We start from the raw sequence: 20503 nt of genomic DNA on the forward strand, positions 1-20503 counted from the left end.
GTCTATGACTTCACACCTGCTATGTGTCGCCACGTGCAATGGAGGAACAATAAGGAAGTTACTGTAGGCAGCAGTGCCATAAATCCTGCTTTACATCTATGCAACTGCAAGCATCCTAACGATGCTCCCACCTACTTAAAAGGCAGGTAGGAGAACTCATTATTCAGGAGAAACGGGAGGAAAGGAAGGAAAGGTGCTAAGAAGATACAGGAGTTTAAAGAGAGATGAGAATATAACTGTCTGACCAGCTTTTTATTTATGACAAGTTCTGCTATCAAGAAAACAGCAGAGATGGAAAGATGGTTTTTATTGTGAAGACATTTGTTTGTTGTTGTGAGAATCTATACTACCATCAATTATCAAATATTTGTGTTTGTATTGTGTGTCTTGTCACAAGTAAACTGGCGGAAATGAGTGATGAGTGGACTTGATGAGTGAGTTGATGAGCTAAGAACTGATTCTGAAGTTGACAGCTGTCTTCTTCTTCTGTGTCATTCTCTTTAGCGGTCACATCAACCTGACAATGCTGGGAGCCATGCAGGTGTCCAAACATGGAGACCTGGCCAACTGGATGATCCCAGTAAGTTAGTTTTCTTATGACACACATCCATCTTTTCTTTTACGAACTCGCGCTTTCTGCTCCAGCTGCTGGGGGTCAACCCACCAACATCAGTGCAATAGGCATGATACAAATGCTGCTTTATGAAGCATTTAATAGCCTTTTTCTTTTGACTTTGTGCAGTGGGCGGGGGGGTCGAGGAGTAGGGCTTGTTTGGTAGCGTTGCAGTGTAATGGCTGGCAGACATTATTGCTAGACGTTTCACCAGGTCAATTGGTATAAACACCACAGTGGCCACAGTCCTCCTCAGTGATTACTAAGGTCACAAACCCATTAAAAAGACTGTTCACATCGCCGAAGGGCTCAACCAAGAAATGCCCCCCTGGCACACATCTGCTTTCTGCTTGACTTAAGTGTACTTGCAAGGTTGCTTCAGCCAGCGAATCGTTTTATAGATGCGTCTCCTCTAAGCAGATGTTTACATGCAGAGACCTTGAGAATAAAACGCACACGAGTTGCGTAAGGAAGCTCTGTGCACAGAGCTGTCGCTGTCGCTGGTGACCTCTACATTTTTGCGACGTAATTAATTTTCTCTTTACCTCTCCAGTTGTACTTGTTTGTCCGTGGTAATTGCTAATTAACTGGTGCTTGATTAAACATGTTGTGCAGATATTGAAGGCCTGCAGCGGAGCTGTTGCTCAGAAGCAGGGGGTTTATCTTCTTTGGCCATTCTAGTGATAGACAGTTCGAACAGCAAAATGATGCAGCAGCACAGACAGAAATACCGCTCTGTCCTCACCTCCACATTCAATCTTCATTATTGCCCATTTTTTCAAAAGGATTGATGAGGAGAATTACATTTCCCACCTTCTAGGATAATGAAAATTATTCACTACCTAAGATGGATACACGGCGTGAAATTGGAAATGATTTACGTAGGAGTGGTGGATGCAGTACGATTATGTTGATTTTGATTGCTTCAAATATGCAAAATGTAGATGAATATTTTCCAGTTGAGGGCTTTGAAATGCATTTACATCTCCAATCAGTCCGAAACATCTGGAAAAACAATTGATGGAGAGAAAGCGGCATTAGAATAAAGGATGGAATTTTGGCTTTGGTGTGCTGCTGTTATCTCATTTAGCTGCTGGAGCTTCATGAAGCTGTCCTAAATGTAGACGCGGGTATCTTCTGTGAGTACCTCCTCACAAATTTCTAACAGTCAGCCACACGCTGTTTTTAAAACTTGACTTTTATCGATTTGGGCTGCCTGAACAGTGCTACTTTAGTTTTCACTTGCACCTTCAAATCTGAGCGGTAAATGAAGCAAAAGTGAACATATTCAAATGGACCAAAGCAATACAATTAAAAGTAAGTAGAATTCAGTATGACAGTCGTGGACCTTTTAACAGACAAACGTGCGCTACATCAGAAATATATTCCAAAACTCCGGAGGCTCAGTATAACTGCAGCTTAAGTGCTACGATAGCTCGAGCTACTGACTATTAAAATGTACTCTGTGCTCATGATAGGGCCTGATGCCAGCTATAATGAAGGAGCTGCTTAAGAATATTTCACTTGGAACGTCACACGTTTTCCTGCGGTATCATAAACAGCTTTCCCTGGATTGGTTGCCAGTTTGTCATCAGTGACACACAAAGCTCTCAGTGTCACGTTCCCATGTGCGTGACCGGTGTAGATTACCGCTGTGTTCACCGGTCGAACACTGTAAAATGTTATGTATTCCAGTTCCTTTGTACGCGTCGTCCGTTGTCTCCCCCTCTGATTCTTGTCATTAGTTGTCTGGGTAACGAAGGCTTGTGGTGGTCCGTCGCTATGTTATTAAATAAAGAGCCGCTTGTGTCAGACTGAGGAGATCCTCACAGAATTTGTGAGCGAGATAAATGAAGCCCGCTGGTAAAGTGGGAACTTTTGGATTGTGAAGGGGGTCACTTTCCGTGTTGTTTCTGCCGCTGTCACGGTGAACACTTGCTAAACAAATGAGGAAATCATATTCTGTTGTCATGGTAACAAACTAAAAACATGCAAGCAAAGCCCCCTGAGCCTACCACGACTAACACAGCGCTAGTCAAAGTATGTGTCCCTTGATGCTTTTTGCATTCATATTTTGGAACACCAATCCAATAAAAGCGGTTTGCTTTTTAGTCAATCCTTTTGACTGATAACGGATGAAAAGGCAACACAGTGTTAGTTTTCTGAATGTTCCCTCTCAGAGTACAGTGTGTAGGCACTTCTGCATGCAGCGGTCGCTTTGAAAAAGAAGGCCAGACTCTGAATCGCCTGTTGCCCCGCATTCGTGGATAGATGTTGTGTGCACAGGAATTCACAGTAAGGAAGCATTTTATTGCACTTTCATCGCCTTCCATGCTTTAGTCTTGTAAAATGCTGTGTCGGCCTTTTATCTATGAATAGCCTTATAGTTGTATGCCATCGATGGCTCACTGAGAACGCCTTGTTGTGCTGAGTGGGACTGAATCTGTCAACGTCTCTGCTCTCGCATGTTATAATAAGTGTCATCTTAGGAGAGCTTTAACTTGAGTATTGCGTTATCTGGGTTCTGCATCGTGTACATGCTTAATGCATGTCCTTATGTGTATTTGCAACAGGAGTGGTATATTGTGAGTGTGTCAGTACATTTAGTAAGATTGAGTACTTTATTATGGGGGTACATTTTTTACTGGTATGTTCCTGTATATACCATCATCATCTTTAAGTACCTCTTTGTACTTTTTACATATCATATATGTAGCCTTGATATACTATTGTTGCATATATTTGTGTATATATATGTAAATATACATTGTATTTCCTTACTAATATTTTATATTTGATTGACTGTTTGCATCAGGTGTGAAATAAGTTGCGTGTGCTTGTGTGTCTTTTTTTTAATAGTGTCTTATCTGGGTTCTGCACCACTGAGACTGACTTTTGCGGCCCCCCACATGATCTTACACTTTTAAAGCCATTATATGAATGGATGTTCTCTAACGCACATTTAGTTGGCATATGTTTAGGATACTGTATATCCGCCACTGGCAAGGATTCATTTCAAAGAGAGAGTTCAAAAAGCCAGAACTGCAAAACTAACATTCTCATACCTCATGAAACGGCACATTTTGGACAGAATTAGGTCTTCTGCAATATGTTATGCAACAATTTTCCCTGAACTGAATTTCAACCTATGATTGCATTTGAGCAAAGGGTGAAAATACAGTTTGTGTATTTGTGCCGAATTATCACGGTGCAGGGGTCAGGGTCAGGGGGTCACGGTACGGTGCAGAACCAAAGCTCACAAGAGCGAGATCCGCCCGGAAACCTTAAGTCGTGTACTGTTTGCAACCTGTGTTGAGGTAAGCACAAAAACCTGATCCCAATGTCCACAGTCCACACTCGAAGACAAACAGACTGTGAGACTTGTTCCCGCGAAGGCTTTGTGGTGTCACACTATCAAATTGTCAAGTGCTTGAGGGCTGTCTCAAAGACATTTTGAGCCCTTAATGCACACTTTGTGCATAAGCCCGCATTTTGCCAGAGGAAATTACCCACAATTCATAGCATTGTGACATTAAAACAAGGGATCAACAAGGGAAGCCTGCAGGCTTTAAAAAACAACAACTGGTAAACAAAGAGGATGACACATGCTTTTCAGTTTTCAGCGTTTGTTCAGGGTTGTTTCAGTGTTTGTACAGTGTAATACAGAAGTGTTTCAAATGTTCCCTATTTCTATAATGAAATTGTTTTCCAAAGTTGCCAATGGGCAAAATGCTCAATCTCTAGCAAGAGGATTTTGTCTATCTTTGACACTTGCACTACTGTCTGTTTAAAATACATGAAAAGAAACCCTAACCCTATCCCTAAAGTTTAGAAGGGCATCTTCACCCCATGGTGCTAAGATTACAGCAGTCAAATGGACACAATCAGAGTGGTCAGGAAATGAAACACCTGTGGGCCAGCAAGGTTAATGTCATCAAAGTTGCGCTAATTAAATAGCTAAATTATCCAGGCGAATAAGACGGAGGATATTTCTTTCTCTGGATATTACACTGACAATCTTTTCATTCCGTTTTAGTGCCTTCTTGCATGTTCTGCTGGCCTTTAAGTGTCCTAAGAGTCTCCATATAGCTTCTTTTTTTTAAATTCTGAAAGAAAAACTCAACAGATACGCTAAAGAAAACATACTTCTATATATATATTCCATTTCTGCCAATAGATCCCCTAGTTTTCTTCGAAGGCTTGATTTCATTGAATAAAATCACTTCTTTGAGCAGAATGAAATAGGTTATTAGCTCATCCCATCGCACCATTTCATACAACTAAGAGGCCTTGAGTAACCACATGCAAAGCCGTTAATCAGAGGCAAGCGAATGCCAATCCTCCCATCAATATAGGTCATGGACAATACTCGGTGAGCAGTGTGATTTTCTCATAGTGTTTTATACTGTATATACCAAGTTCATAAGCATTAGAGAGACATTTGACCACACACACACACACACACACACACACATCAGCTGAGTGTTGTTCCTGCATGCTTGGATGCCGTCACTGCGTTGCAACACAGGCACTGTGGCTGCATCATATCATTTCAAAGCTTGCATTCATTCAAAAGTGAATGGCCCATAACAATCCCAGTCACTTGATGTCTGCATTTTCAGTTGTCAGAAAGACGCAACCAATTTGTTTTTATAGGAAACTGGTTCCAGGAGACATTTGATTGCCTCCACAGCAAAGCATTTAGTCATTTCCTTCAAATGCTCATTTTTGTTTTTACTCTTTTTTTTTTTTTTTTTCTTTTTTTTTTTTGATTGATCATACCCTGATTAGTATTTCGTCACAGACGTGTATTCTTAAAAGCAGATGCCGACTTTGATAAATTGCAGTTAAGTTGCTGGGTGGAGTACATTAGCAGCTGTAAATCCAGACTTGCTACCATCAGGTTATTATCCCCCGGGGGCCGCTGCACACATCACCTAACCCTTTGACTGTCAGTGCATTAACATTGATCAAATGGAAAAAGGACACTGTTTCCTTTTGGAGTATCATCTGAAGAGGCACTGCGTGTTAAATGGGTGTGTTTGAAGGTTAAAAGTCAAAATGGATCCTATTTTAATCACATAGATGTTGTGGTTTGTATTTAAGGATGTTACGTTAAGCCACTTTCCCTTGGTGTTCTATAAGATAATACCGTTAAGTATATGAAATTAAAATGCAGCCTCTCCCATATCTTTAATCTATGCTTTTCCCTACGTCCTGCCCGCCTCCTGCCCTCTCCCAACCCTCCTTCCGCTCTCTGTTAATATCTTCGCCACCCAGCTGGCCTCCCTGGAGGCAGACAGCATCCCAACCATATATATATATATATCCGCTGGTTATCGAGCAGAGAGCAAAGCAGGCTCTTCACATGATTGATGCGCAAATGGGATTTTAATTCCGTTACTCAGCCGTCACCCTGTGGCCATATCTGCATGTCAGCCGTCCTTATTTGGAACCCCTCTGTATTGAACACAACGAGGGACTAGAAGACAATTTTTCACCCGGCTGGCAATTCTGTTGCTGTGATGATCTTTCAGATTGCTTTTTTTTGGAGTACTTTCTTGACTCACAGACTGTGATTTTAATCTTACATTTTTATTTTTTTTTAAATTTCATTTCATTTCGCTGAATTGTAACAAGGCAAAACATTTCGTGCACATATGAGCATTCAGACATGGATTAAAGCCCGTAGTTTAACCATATTATCTAAGCAACTCATTAAAAAAATGATGAAAAAGGGAAGATGTCTGTTGTATTGAAAGGGATGCCTCCTAAAGGTTGCTTCAATGCAGATGCTTTGCTGCTTGCACATTGCTTTGATCGCATTTCTTCATTTTTTTTCTGCCTAAAAATGAGATGGTGGTCTCTGGATATTTGTTGATTGTTACGATTGTGATCTGTACAAGAAACCGTGGTCAAGAGTTACTCCCAGCCAAAAATAAAATAAAAAATGCTGCTGTGAACGCCTTTAATTAGAAACGCCCAATACTGGAGTCCTGTTGCTGCTGCATCTTAGTGTGGCCATTAATACCTTTGACCATTAAATACACGCTCCAGATGCCGCTGATCAAATTGTACCAAGATCCATGAGTATTGATCACATTGCTGCTACAAGTAAAGGTTTGGTTCACCCAATTACAAAACTCACCGCCAGTGGTGTCTATTCATGCAGATGGCTTTGGTTTTTTTTGTTCAGCTTTTCAGATATCGGTCATTTCAGACATTTCTGCCGGTGTCCCAATACAAAGACGGTGAATGTTATTGTTTACTCCGCCAGGAGATAATGAGATCGGTCATGAGTGAATGAGTGCTTGTGTGAGTGAATTAGTGTGCAGTTGTGTGCGTCTTTGTGTCCGTCCACGGCTAGTCTTACATAGTGATGCACCAAACTGCATATTTTGGAGGCTCGTTTATGGCTGCATGCCCAAAGACCTCTCGTGGTTGGAGTGATTCACACTTTCTCAAAACACCTTTTATTGCCTGTTGGACACTGCCATTGATTGAATGCTGACTGCTGCCTCATCACTCACTACTCCTAACTGACCCCCGTAGTGAGACACAGTGGGGATAAAACAGTTTGCTCGATTGTATTGTTTTAGACGGTGTGTTTGGCTATCAGCTAACAGCTAATGGAACCACACACACACTGCTGACTGCATCGACGCCAAACAGCCGCTGCTCTGCGGCCAGAGACAGTTATTCCGTGCCTTTTTATTGGGCATCAACCTCATCTTTACTCACATATTGTAGACTTGAAGCCTAAATAATCTCATCGCGATGCAGTTCTATCCTTGAAACGGAGACACGCCAGCACAACGCAGATGCAGACATTGTCTGATATATTTGCATCATTACAGCAGTGCTCGTTGCAGACGCACCTGGCGGAGATCTGCAGTCTACTGAGTGCACCTTTCTAGTATAGTTTATGGTGCTCACTGCATTAAAAAAAACTAAATAAAGTATTTCCAGTGACTGCCTCACCGCCACTCAGTATAATTCACAGAGCACGTTGGGACAGTTTTCATTGGAGCTACTTTCTTCGTATGACTAGCATCCAGCAGTAAACGTGAACTGCAGTCAATAAGCCTCAGCCTGTAAAGGCCGCAGAGCCCTTAAGCCCCGCCCCCACTGCCATACAGGGGGCTATTGCTTGTTAATCAAAACATATTAATATTGAACGTGAACAGCAATACATCCGCCAACCGTGAAGTAGATCATTGTTTCTCGAGATATGCGAAGGGCATGCACACCTACCGAGATTCCTTGCTTCATAGTTCGATGCTGAAGATCCATTCTGAACTCTTTCTACTCTGTCTCAGTCTGTGAAGTTTTTGGGGTCTTACTAGTGCAGGGATGATATTATTTTTTACCAGGCACAGAGCATTAGAAGATATCCACGCTTTGAAGGCACAGAGCCACATATCGGCTTTGTAAACTGTTTTGTATTTTTGATGGAGGGGGAGTTGTTTTGGGGAGAGCTATCTACTGGAAACGGGGCACTGAAATAGAAAACGTATTGCTTTCATTTCTTTTCACCCTTCGAAATGAATGCCTTTGTTTATTGTTGTTTTGTTCTATTTTTTCTTCATTTAACGTCATGGTAATGTTTAAGGCCATGGTTATTGGCTGTTTAAGATTCCAGTGTGTTGTATTGTAAGGTGTTTATGTTGTTTTGTCCTCTCAAAAGAAATGAAGCTGAAACCGTAATCCTCTTTTATCTTCCATTCTTAGGGTAAGATGGTGAAGGGAATGGGAGGAGCCATGGATTTGGTGGCTAGCGCTGGAACCAAGGTGGTGGTCACAATGGAGCACTCGGCTAAGGTGTGTGTGTGTGTGTGTGTGTGAGTGAGCTTTTACCATGCTTGTTCTAACCAGCGTTGCCTTTACAAATTACCCGAAAAGACTAATTTCCTTCCCCAAGGGTCCAGGTCCAATTAAATTTGCAATTTTCTTCTCCCATGTTGGTGCAACCCACCAGCGCACCTTTTCTCTGCTTCCTACGGTAATGAGTGTTATGACTGATTAGAGATAATTCCGTTAATGGTTTGCTAAATGCCTCTTGAACAGAGAGCGCCAGCTCATCCTGATGACATTTTGCACACAAACCATAACCTGTTGGTTCGTCTTTGGCTAATTTGAATAGAAGTCTAGAATTAGACTCGGCGTATTGGGAACAGCTGATTAGTTCTGTAGGAAGGGATGAGTAACCCCACAGGGTCTTCGACAAAAGCAGTAGGCACTCCAACTGAATTGGTTTACTTTTTCGAAAGTCCGAACCGCTATGATGCAAGTTCAACGTAACATTCTGCATTCAGAGTAGCATGCTGTTTTTTGCTAATGGGAGCCTATCTGGCGCCCAGCTTTATTCCAGATGGTGCAGCAGGTGAGCATAAATGTACTGCCCTGAAGTCTGCTCTCGTTCATTATGGGGAGCAGGAGGAGGGAGGGGGGGGTTTGATGTATGATGTGTGCTTTTCAGGAAGCGTCGGAGGCATTTTGATGAGTGCCTTTTCTTCAAGGAGACTGTTGTGGAAACTGAGACAGCCTCATATGTTTATTGCCAAGTACATTACACATACAAGGATTTTGGCGAGGTGATTTGGTACGTAAGAGTAAAACACGCAACATACATGCAATAGTATGACGTCATTTAAAAATAGAAAAGTTACAATAAAATATGATAAACAAAACAAATAAGAGTCTGTTAAATCAAGTATATTGTTAAAGTGTCATGTGGATATTAAAAGAGAAAAGATGTGCAAGGGTGTGTAACGGTAAGAAATTGTCTGAATACAAAACAATGCGCACCAACACACCGAGGCAGCCATCTTGATCGATGTGCTGTATATCCTTTGGGGATAGGATGAGTGTGCATAATTAGCTGCATCCCTGGATATATTGAAACTGAAGCTGCATCCCTGGAAGTATTAACACAGAATAAAGGTGGCTGACCTCTAATTAAGTATTTTATCAACTACCCTTTGTCTTTCAGGGAGGAAAACACAAGATATTGGACAAATGCAACCTGCCTTTAACTGGAAAGCAGTGTGTGGATCGAATCATCACAGAAAAGGTGAGTTTATTTGTGTGTTTAATTTATATATATTTAAATCATTTCGATACAGGTCCATAGAGACAGAGGAGGTTGCTGCTCCTATATTTTTGAGAGGGAAGAGGGAGATCAAAATATACAAAAGAGAAATTGGTTGACCATTACCGAATCTCAACATCATTTATAAAATATTTGTTCTCTCTTCTTTGGAAAATAACAATGTTATTGAAATTCAGATTAAAATCCTCCAACAGCAGCACCTGCTGGGTTACACGTACAACAACCCAGGGGAGGACGTCCTAGCTCGGCTTATTGCCAGTCAATCGACACTGCATTGGTCCAATGATGATTTCCAAATATGTACATACATGAGTGTGACAAACTGAAAGTAAATCAATAGATAAAGACTGTAGAATATTAGAAAAAATATTACGTTTTAAACACATTCCATTTAGGCGTTTTCAACAAAGCCCAAATTTACTTTTTTCAGATTTCTGTTTCCCTTTTTGTATCGAACAGTAGCAAGCTACTAGCGTTAGCCAATGCAACAGTTAGCTTGTTGTAGCAGCCCTAAAGAACTGTAAACTAACGTGAGACTGGATTAGGACTAGTGGCTCACCTGGGATGCAATATAACCCGTCCTTCTGGCAAAGATATGACCTGCCTCTACAGGACTTAATCATTTAGTTAAGGTTGGTGCTAGAATGCATGTTCCAGAGGCTAAATTATGAATCCTGTTTTGGTGAAGCGATGACCTGCCCTACTCTGCCTCTGATTGGCTAGCACTCGTTGCCTTCGTTGGTTGCATTGGTTAGGGTTAGAGTAAGAATATCAGGGCGAGCCGATCAGAGTCAGAGCAGGGCGGGTCATGCCTTACTGTTAGTATTATTTGTAATATTGCACCAGGGACTGGGCAAGGAACCACTGCACAGGCTGCACGTCATGGAGGATGGTTCCGTTGTAACGTACTGGGGGCAGCGACCCCACTCATTCATATGACATGCTTCTAGTGATACATTGCACACACACCAGGTTCTTTCCCATCTGGAGCCTGTAATGATTGTTTTTAAGAAATCTTGCATCAGATTTGTTTTACTGCTTCATTTTTCCTTGAACATAAGAAGGTAGAGATAATCCCAGCTGACTCCCCGGTAGAAAGAAACTGTTTCTCATTTTGAATATGGTTGAGGAAGTACCTCAAAATGATCCATAAATATTACCCTGCCAATCACTACATGCAGAAATTTAAAATTGACATAAACACAAGCTTCTCTTTCTGTGATGAATATTCAGAAACAGAAATATTTTGGGATTGTTCTCACACCAACAAATTTGGGTTAGATCTTTGCAGATTTGTCATTGAATATACAATTTAAAGACATGAATATGGAAAAATGTGCTCTTTGGTTTCTTTAAAAAAAAGAAATGATGACAAATGTTTTATTTTATGATAAATTTGATGATGTTGTCAAAATCCTTTATTCATAAATATAAATTTAACAATAAAAGATAAATATTTCATGCATGCATATGCATGAATGGATAGATGAGTCATGAACGTGGCTGCTTGCTCATAGGTGCTCCTTAGTTGGTGGCAATGAGTCACCTGTGGCTGCGCAGTACATGTGGCCTGTAAAAGACTTGGATTCGGGGGGCATAAGAGAAGTTTGTGCAAGTAGTTTATTTATATTAACATTTCTGGGACATATTTTACTTCAGTTAATTCTGTGTTAAGCAGCAATGTTCTTGTAGAACATGAATACACTGAATACACACTTGATCTCGCCACTACAGATACTAAGCCTTTAACCTGTGGCCGACATTGCAGGTTCCTCCCTCTACCACCAGTTTATGTTGTTTTTTTGGTTGTTTGTTTATTTCATATGAATTAAAAAAATATTGGTCCATTTGTTTTTATTCGAGACCTGGCTGTTCACCTTGCAAAGTATAACAATTTCCCACCTTGCAGTCATGAGTGATTAAGTGAAACCAAAATCTAATAAGATAAACCCAGTCAGCGGGTTTGCGTTCCTATCGCAGCCAATCCGTCCCCTGAATATGTCGGCAATAAGCAACACACACACACAGAGACTTTGAACGCAACGCAACACAAGACACACATTGTATCTTTACCTCTCAATTACATCTCCCTCACACACGAACACGTACGAAAACAATCACACTGCCACTGAGAGCTTGTTGTGATGCAATAGAGTGACGCAAGTAGATGGAAATTACATTTATTCAGTTAACATTAATTCAATCAGTGGATTTGGGGAAGGAGACTTCTTATTGATTTTGTTATGGTTTGTTCACTTTCATGGCTAGGGTTGGGTTTCCCTTAATTATGCATTCGGTTGAGACTCCCATCCCTGCCTCAGGGCCCGGCTTCGAATGCTGTTGATGCTACTGCAATAAGTGTAGTCGTAGCTGATCTGCAGCTTTATATGTTTTGGACTCTCTCTTTTTTTTATTTTGATATTTTTGAGAAAACCCCGAAGGCAACCCACCTGCCCTCTGTGGAGGGGATCATTCAGGTAGTAAAGAAGCTCCACAGTGGCACGGGTGGAAAAGATTGATCCTGGGGTTCTGGATATGGTTGGGTAGTCTCGGTTGACCCAAGACGTTCGGTGTGGCAGGTGGGGCTGGTGGTTCACATTTTTTAAAAAGTTGGACCACTGGGTGTACTCTGGGGAATCTCACTGCTCGGTCTCCCTTGGAAAGCTTATGGAGAGCTTAGCCTAAAGGCAAATCTCCATCGTCTTCATTTGTATGTGAAGCGCTCCCTTTCTGCTCTGTTTTTGAATTTCATCAGCTCCCCACAGTTTGTGTTCTGCGTGCTGTGACAGAAGATGGTGAAAACATTTGGATACAGCCATTTACAGCAATATGTTGTCATACTTGGTAGCACATATGGGGAGGGGGGGCCATGAACATTATTTGAATATATTTGTGTCACTCCCATCCAGTTGTATTGGCCAGCATTCAAGTTACTTGGTAACGCTTATCTTGTCAGGATAGTGCTTGTGATGGCCCAAGGGTGGAATTGTCTGTTGAAGGGGAAAGAAGCAGTAAGCTAAAGTACAAGATTGGAAGAAAATTAAGAGCAGTTAAGATGGGGGGGCGGGGGGGGGGGGGGGGGCTTAGATGGCAGTTAGTGAGAATGGAGGAAGTAGGATGGAGGAGGCATAAATGCTGATTTGGGAGAAAAGAAATGTGTGGGTGAGGTTAGAAAGAAAAATGGTCTAGAGAGAGGTTTCAATAGCTAGTAGAGCTTAGTGCTGATGCAGTCATGTTGTACTTTAGTCAGTTCCCTGCAACCCTCTGGTGTTCACTGCCTTTGGAACTCGCTCATTTAAAACACGACCCGTCGGGGGCAAAGTCAGACAGCGTGTCCATGGCTTTTGTTTTTCCACCCCGTCTGTTCGCTCCTGCTCGGCTGGCTTTTGTTGTGATTGCGCAACATTTCTCAGCGAGCAGATCTCTGTCAATATTTACAAAGGTTAAAGCTCTTTCTACTGCCCTACTAGCACTTGTACCTCCTCCTCCTCCTCTTCACCTTCCTCATTTCATCTCCTGCTGTTTTCACTCCCTCTACATCCATTAGTAGTCTCTCCTCTTATTGCGTCCCCAGCTTTTTACTTTCTTGGTAATGACTCAAATTTTCATTATTCTATTCTCATTTCCTGCCATCTCTTTCAACACATGCTTACTGCTTATCATAACCCTCCTCCTCTATTCTACCCTCTATCCTTCTAATGTCACGTCTGTTGCAATGTGAAGAAAATTACACATATTCGGGTGAAGAAAATGTGAAGTTTGAATCCACATCCATTTAGTCAGACATGGTGTGAACATGGTTTCAGTTCTGACTGTAATTTAGCAAAGCCAATTTTTGCTTGTCACAAACACCTGTTCTATATTTTTCTCAGGCCTCCTTTCTTAAAGCTTCTTCCCTCTAATATTGTGTCTGAGTGAAGTTTGCCAAAACGAATGTTTCTTATTTGCGGGGGCTCACACACGATGTATGAGAAACACACTAGCTAGACTGCTGTGAGTTTGAGACAATATAAGAACCCTCTAGACCTCATGTACAGTATGTCTATGTTACGTGTTATTTTGTTGGAATAGGTTGACGAATACACAACGTGCACACTATGATTTACCCGCAGGGGGCCGTCCAGTAGCTGTAACCGTGAACCAACTATATTTCCTTCTTTTCTTTCAGGAACCTTAGTGTTCGAGTTGTTTTTCACTGCAATGACAGCAGGCAGGGATGTCAAAAGGCTACGCCGAAAGCTCTGACTATGACACGTGAGAGTGTTTTAAATTACTCCAAAACGGAGAGCATTATTCAACCTTACCTGTTGAATAATAATGAGTTTAGTGCACAGCCCAGTGCTGTTCAGAGCATTTATCTATTGAAACAACTGTGTATTGTCCTCATCTAGAGGGATGGTCAGTGTCTTTATGCTCTGTGCACCTGAGAGAACCCAAGAGAGATTTAGGCATTAACACACTCCATTTATTACGCTTAGTTCATAGCAATTTGATTATAGTTTATAGAATGTTTGTAGATCCTGTAAGGTATTTAAACGTTTACACATGTTTAGTCTTCCCCCTTTTTTTCTGGTGATATCCATAAAGCGAGGTGAAACATGAAGGAAAAGCATCGGCCTTCAAACTTGGAAAAACAGACACGCATCAGTTTTATGAGAGGAAATGGTTTCCTCCCATATTGCCAGTGGGATTCAACTCGTGACAGATATTTGAAATCCCTTGCAGGAGCGTTTAGCAAGTGATACATCTGAAAGTCGAACAGTAGTCTCCTCTGCTACATGTATCTCCATGACAATAAGGAAGGGGAAAAACAATTATCTGTGATTGCCAGTAAAAGCTGATTAATAAAACTAACCATTTGCAAATAAATAAGGCCCCATGCTGAAACCTCAGTGAGGATATTGCCGGCACTTTTGTATTACGCACAATTGTTATTAATCTCACAGGATGTGGTGGTAAACTAAAAACTTATTAAAGATGGTGACATAAAACCAGTTAGGGCTTTATGTCTGAAGTCAAGTGGAAGCGTGTTATTTATAAACTTATGGTGAGATGAATAGAATACAACAGCACACCAGCCTAACGTTTGAGCTTTTTCTTCTTTTATTAGCCCAAAACGCTGTTTATAAAATGACTTGTGGGAAAACTCCCAGTGGTAAAACATGAGGGACTATAAACCAGGTGGCGAACAATGCTTTTAATAAGCCTGATAATGGTTATTCTAAATGTATTTTTTTTTTTTTTTACTGTTTGCTATTTCGCATAAATAAAATCCCTGCTGCAATCTGTCTTTAAAATGACAACAGAAACTGGGGGCTGCCAAACCTGCCAAAAAATATTCTGCTCCCTCCACTCAAGACTCGTGCGCAGATGCTAACACACAATATATTCTCACAAACACGGCATCCGCCTTGGCTCTCGATGGCCAGAAGGGATGGTAATTCAAGCGTCGTCCTAAATAGTGTTGCTGCGATTCGAGTCCCAGGGTGATGGGAAACCTGCTGCCTCAGGCAGAGTCTCTGCTGCCTCCCGATATGGTTTGGACCTTTTTTTATACACAATGTTGCCCTTCCTTTTCTCTTAGCCACAGTTCCCCTGTTCACAAGCGGGCTCGCTTGCGGCATCGTCATTGAAATGATCAATTTTGTGTTTATCACATGTGCGGTGAGTGAATCTCATCACTTCCGTGGCTCCGATGTTTTTTTTTTTATGCTAAGTTTCTCAGTACTTTCTCGCCTCAACAGTTATTTAGGGAATTATCTCCTGTTTTAAATACAAAAAAAACAATTGCCCACTCATTCACAGATGAAGCAGAACAACTCCTGAATTATTCAGTCATCATAATGGGCCAAGAAATGTGTTACCTGTGGCGTTTTCCGCGATGACGGCAGAGCCCAATGACAGCAATTATTTACTCCAGGAACCAAATTAAAATGATTTTATTGTTTTTGTCTGAACACATCTCAAAAGCTGCTCCTTGTAATTGCTGTGTTGCATTGACAGGACACTGGATGAGCTGTTGAAGTCTTATTTGTTGGAGGGTAAAATGTAAATTTTTACTCCCATCTCTTTGTAACGTTCACATTTGTCTAGAGCGTGAGGTGGGCTGAATGATGTTGGCTTATTGTTGTTCCATGACATGCAGCCCACTTCTCGCCAGACGACACATGGGTTAGAGTAGCAGCTTCTTAATGACTAACTTGCATCAATCTTGTTAATGATGGTGGTGACTCTGAAGACTGTGAAGAAAGGTGACTCAACAGTTTCACAACAAAAAGGCTGCTTTGCGTATGGAGGCACGTTGTTTGGTCAGTAGAAAAAGTGTGGCCACCAGAAACTAGGTCAGTCGATGGTTCGTCACTTTATGACTTACTCCCCCAGCTCCTTTTGTGTCCTGATCCTGTATATTTTAAACTGTGAGGACACATTGATTACATAGCACCTGCCGTATCAGCACACTGTTGCTCTTCCTATATCCAGCACCTCTGGGACATCTTTAATTTTCCTTAATCACTTGAGACACGTGTGACGATTAGAGATGCATGTCAGTGCCTGTGTTAACCATAGACCCTTGTGACATTCCATCTGTCTTGCTATATTGGAGTGAGATATCTGCCTCCTGCCTTGTCACTCTCTGTCTGTGTGTGTGTGTGTGTGTGTGTGTGTGTGTGTGTGTGTGTGTGTGTGTGTGTGTGTGTGTGTGTGTGTGTGTGTGTGTGTGTGTGTGTGTGTGTGTGTGTGTGTGTGTGTGTGTGTGTGTGTGTGTGTGTGTGTGTGTGTGTGTGTGTGTGTGTGTGTGTGTGTGTGTGTGTGTGTGTGTGTGTGTGTGTGGTTCTAATGAGCTGAAAGTCCTGACAGCCTTTGCCTGGATGTGTCTGTGGCTTAGTCCGTCAGTCCCTGCTGAGGGAAGCAACAGGACCCAGCTCAGCTCAGAGAGTATTTTTCGCATCACTAGGTATAATGATATGGCTCCAGATTTAGATGACCTGGTCGGCATGAATTACAGCCAACAATAAGCCGTGAGGCTCGCACTTGTACTCCGACACAATAAACAAGTTTAACATTCACAAATTATAAACCCAAACCCAGTGTCCCATCAGTCCCAAAGCTCCTTAATTCAACTCAAATAGTCCGATGATGAATAAATCCCCAGGGCCAAAAACAATATCAATAACAGGTGGAAGCGTGGCGAGACGCAGCTGCTCCGTAATCTGTAGAACTCACGCTATCTCACGACAGTCCGCTTAGATGGTGGGTCTTTCTTGCAGTGGTCCAGTGAAGTTTTCCGATTTCTAATCCACAAAGTTTGATTCTGCTCCTTTGCTGTACAGTCGCCTGGTAATCCTACTCTTTGAGCCCACGAAACGCCGCCTGCTTCCCGTCTGCTCGCTCCATACTCCTCTCACGTCACCCCCCCCCCCCCCCCCCCCCCCGTCCCATTTTATACAAGCGAGAAAAATAAATATAATAGTAACAATAATAAAAGACCCTATTCATAACCTATGTCAACATTGCAGGCCACTGATAACACTTACAAGTACAGTACTTTAAATATGCTAAGGAAAATGAACACCAACATATTCCCCATTCACAACTGCTGCACACAAAGATAGACTCAGGCGATCATTACAACCTACCTAACTTCATGTCAGCCTTGTGTTGAGAAGCAGCAGTCTAAGTTATTTCAAATTGAATCTGATGATGCTGTATCAGTTGACAGAAATCCATGGCAATCTTAAAGGAACAGTGTGTAGGATTAATGGGAGATTTATAGAAATTGAATATAATATTCATAACTATGTTTTCATTAGTCCCCTAAAACAAAGAATTGTTGTGTTTCCGTGACTTTTGAATGAGCCCTTCTCGTTGAGTTCTCTTCACAGAGTCGGCCATGTTGCACGGCCATGTTTCTACAGTAGCCCAGAACAGACAAACCAAACACTGGCTCTAGAGAGCACCTAGAGAAGAACCTCAATGCCGCCGTAGTTCTCCAACACGCTTGGAAAAGGAGGGGTGAGCGGAGGGGTATTCAGTCGGATGCAATCTGCAACCTCACCACTAGATCCTACACACTGTTCCTTTAAGCTGGGCAGTTATCCAACTTAATGATAGTAGGTACCTGAGAAATCTTTATGCTGAAAATTTTTCTCAATCTTTAGGATATCTATTGAGAATGTAAAAAAACATAAAGTAAAGTTACAGTGTTGACTATCATTATTCTGTACACGTACATGAATCCAAGTTAGAAAAGAACCCAAAAACAAAATGTGTTTGAGACGAGACACTTTGGCCAGAACAAACAGTGTCACTCTGATGTATACAAATTATTATTTTGGCTCCAAAAAGAAAGCTTAAAGAGGTAATAACAGGTCTGCTCCCTGAAGGTACTTCACAAGCATTAGTGTGTCAGACTGAACATTACTTAGTTGTTCTTTAGATGCATTTATGGTACTTTAGCCTTCAGTGTAAATGACAGGTTTGGGAGGATTGTTAATGGTAATTTGCTAAAGGTTTCCACCTCCCAGTCTCTTCAACAGGAGCGATGCCCTTACCCATGTACAGCATTTCATTACTCTTAGAGTAGTGGAAATCTCCTGGAGCCTCATTTATTTATCGTGCACACTCTGTTTTGTGCATAAACCATGTGCAAGCTCATCTTGGAATCGGCTGAATCAATAATTGCTTGTGAATTTGTCTATATTCAGGAAAACTCCTCACAAAACACATGCACAAATCCCTGGTTGTCGTAGAAGTGTGATCACAGGTATAAATATTTTGAGGACAACGAAATGTTGTTTAGGCTTGAATTCAGTTAACATTGAGTCCCCTCCCTTCCTTCTTGATGTTAGCTATGCCTATGACTATTTCATCAGAGACTCGTGAATCCAACAGATTTTTATTATTTTTTTGTGTTTCAACTGTTAAAAGTATTACCACAATTAATATGTAATTGCTCTTTACGTTGTAGTGGTCCAACCTCATGGAGTTGAGCACCACTCTTTCACCACACTTACAATTTCACCAATAATTGCAGCTATTTTGTCGTCTATGGATGACACTGAAGTGGTGCGGGAGGGTGTTGTCATCTCTTTTAAATCACTTTGATAATTGAGACTCCTGCATCCTCCTCTGGGACCCCGGGGACCACACATCATGGGGTTCAAACCCATCTATTAAGGAAATGCTCATTCTCGCCATTTTGTCTTTGTGTCTCATCGCTCACCCTCGTCTTTTTCTCTAAACATGTCATCTTCCTCTTTTTCTGCCCCGTTTGTGTTTGCCAGGCTGTGTTTGATGTGGATAAGACAAAAGGCCTGACTCTGATAGAAGTATGGGAGGGGCTCACTCCTGAGGATATCAAAGCATGCACTGGCACCGATTTTGAAGTAAGTATAACAGTTTGGCTACCAGCGCTGTATTTCATTTCCTAACTTCAGAACCATGAGACATGTCTTGACTTCCTTGTGATCTGTCTGGTGTCTTCTAGGTGTCTCCCAACCTGAGGTCCATGCAGCAAATCTAAAAGGGGGTGGCAATGGATCTGTGTTTTTGGTTTGTGTGACACTCGATTTTTTTCTCTCTGTGGTAAACAGCTGGTGATTAAGCAGCCTGAGACGGGTCAAATATGCTTGTTAAACAGAACAGTTTGGTTCAGTTCCCTGGTAATCAGCATCCAAATATATCAGAAAGGTGTAGTCCTCGCTAATATTAACTTGGGAACCACAGGAGCCAACATGCATGGTTCTCTTTAAGGATCTGGTCTGGCAAACGGTTAGGGAACATTACGTTGTTGCCTATTACACCGTTAAGTTAAGCATCTTTGACTAATATTTGTGCAGCTATTACCAAATAAGCCACATGAAAGTGTCGTGGAAAACAGGGAATACTCTCCAAATGTTCTGTAAGAAGAATGCAACGTCACTAGCACTCTGAACAAAAATAATACAATAATTTAATAATAATATTTAAAGTGCATCAACAAAAAGGGATGTAGAGAGCTGAAATGTGATGAATTTAGAAAACAAATGTGTGCTGTTGAGGTGATTCTTCATTCAGCATAGATGTTTGTATTGTAGTTGTATAAAAAAACGTCCTTGGATTATACATCTAATGTAAGATATATTTTGTGAGATGTAATAATAAGGATCCGACTGAAACATGTTTGTAATAATAATCATTGCCACAATGTAAAACCCTTTTTGGCAGGCATTTTGACAGGCATTTGCTCTCCACTTGCATTTGTATATAAAAATCCAATACAACCTCGTTTGCTGGGTGAAAGAAAGAAAATGCTTTTTTTGTTTCTTCTCTCTAAATCTTCTGATTTCTGATTTTAAAAGTATTAAAAAAATACCAACAGTTGACTTGTTTCTTAAAATGATTCATCAAATCACACAATGATTGAAAGCAAATGGCTTTGAGAGTGATGGCTTCTGACACTCCACAGGTTAGAGCTTTCTATATGTGGAGGGTGCGCTTGCATTGACATTCTTGATGTGATTTCTCCACTCTGGTAGAGAGGCGCTGCCATTACCTGAGGGCTGTTACATAACTGGAGAATTCAGCCAGTGGGCTTTTGGGTTCAAGAAGATCAACTGGATTGGGTCATCAAGCAGAAAAATTAAAGAAAGTGACAGCGGCTTTTGCCACCGGCTGTTAATGTAAATCCAGAACATCCCTTCATGAGTCAAACGCGAGTGGTACCCTGTAAGCCTACATTTAGTAACCTATTTCTCATGCGGGTACTGGAATGCTATGAAAAGGGAATACGGGAAACA

General features: G+C 41.5%; 1 protein-coding gene across 2 annotated transcripts in view; it reads left to right on the plus strand.

Moving 5' to 3' along the window:
* Nucleotides 1–20087, plus strand: part of oxct1a (3-oxoacid CoA transferase 1a) — a 43791-nt gene extending 23704 nt beyond the window's left edge. Inside the window, exons 13-17 of one of the 2 annotated variants that reach the window (XM_076099126.1) lie at nucleotides 505–580; nucleotides 8345–8434; nucleotides 9606–9686; nucleotides 19010–19111; nucleotides 19213–20087. In XM_076099126.1, coding sequence (XP_075955241.1) covers nucleotides 505–580; nucleotides 8345–8434; nucleotides 9606–9686; nucleotides 19010–19111; nucleotides 19213–19248 — 385 coding nt within the window. In that variant the 3' untranslated portion in view covers nucleotides 19249–20087. Of the gene's footprint in view, nucleotides 1–504; nucleotides 581–8344; nucleotides 9216–9605; nucleotides 9687–19009; nucleotides 19112–19212 lie in introns of those variants that run through there. The other variant, XR_012956105.1, reaches the window with a different exon arrangement.
* Nucleotides 20088–20503: the final 416 nt, after the last annotated feature.

Source organism: Anarhichas minor, unplaced genomic scaffold (assembly GCF_050575085.1).
Source record: "Anarhichas minor isolate MPS153535 unplaced genomic scaffold, ASM5057508v1 ptg000025l, whole genome shotgun sequence".
In the NCBI taxonomy this organism is placed as follows: Eukaryota; Metazoa; Chordata; class Actinopteri; order Perciformes; family Anarhichadidae; genus Anarhichas; species Anarhichas minor.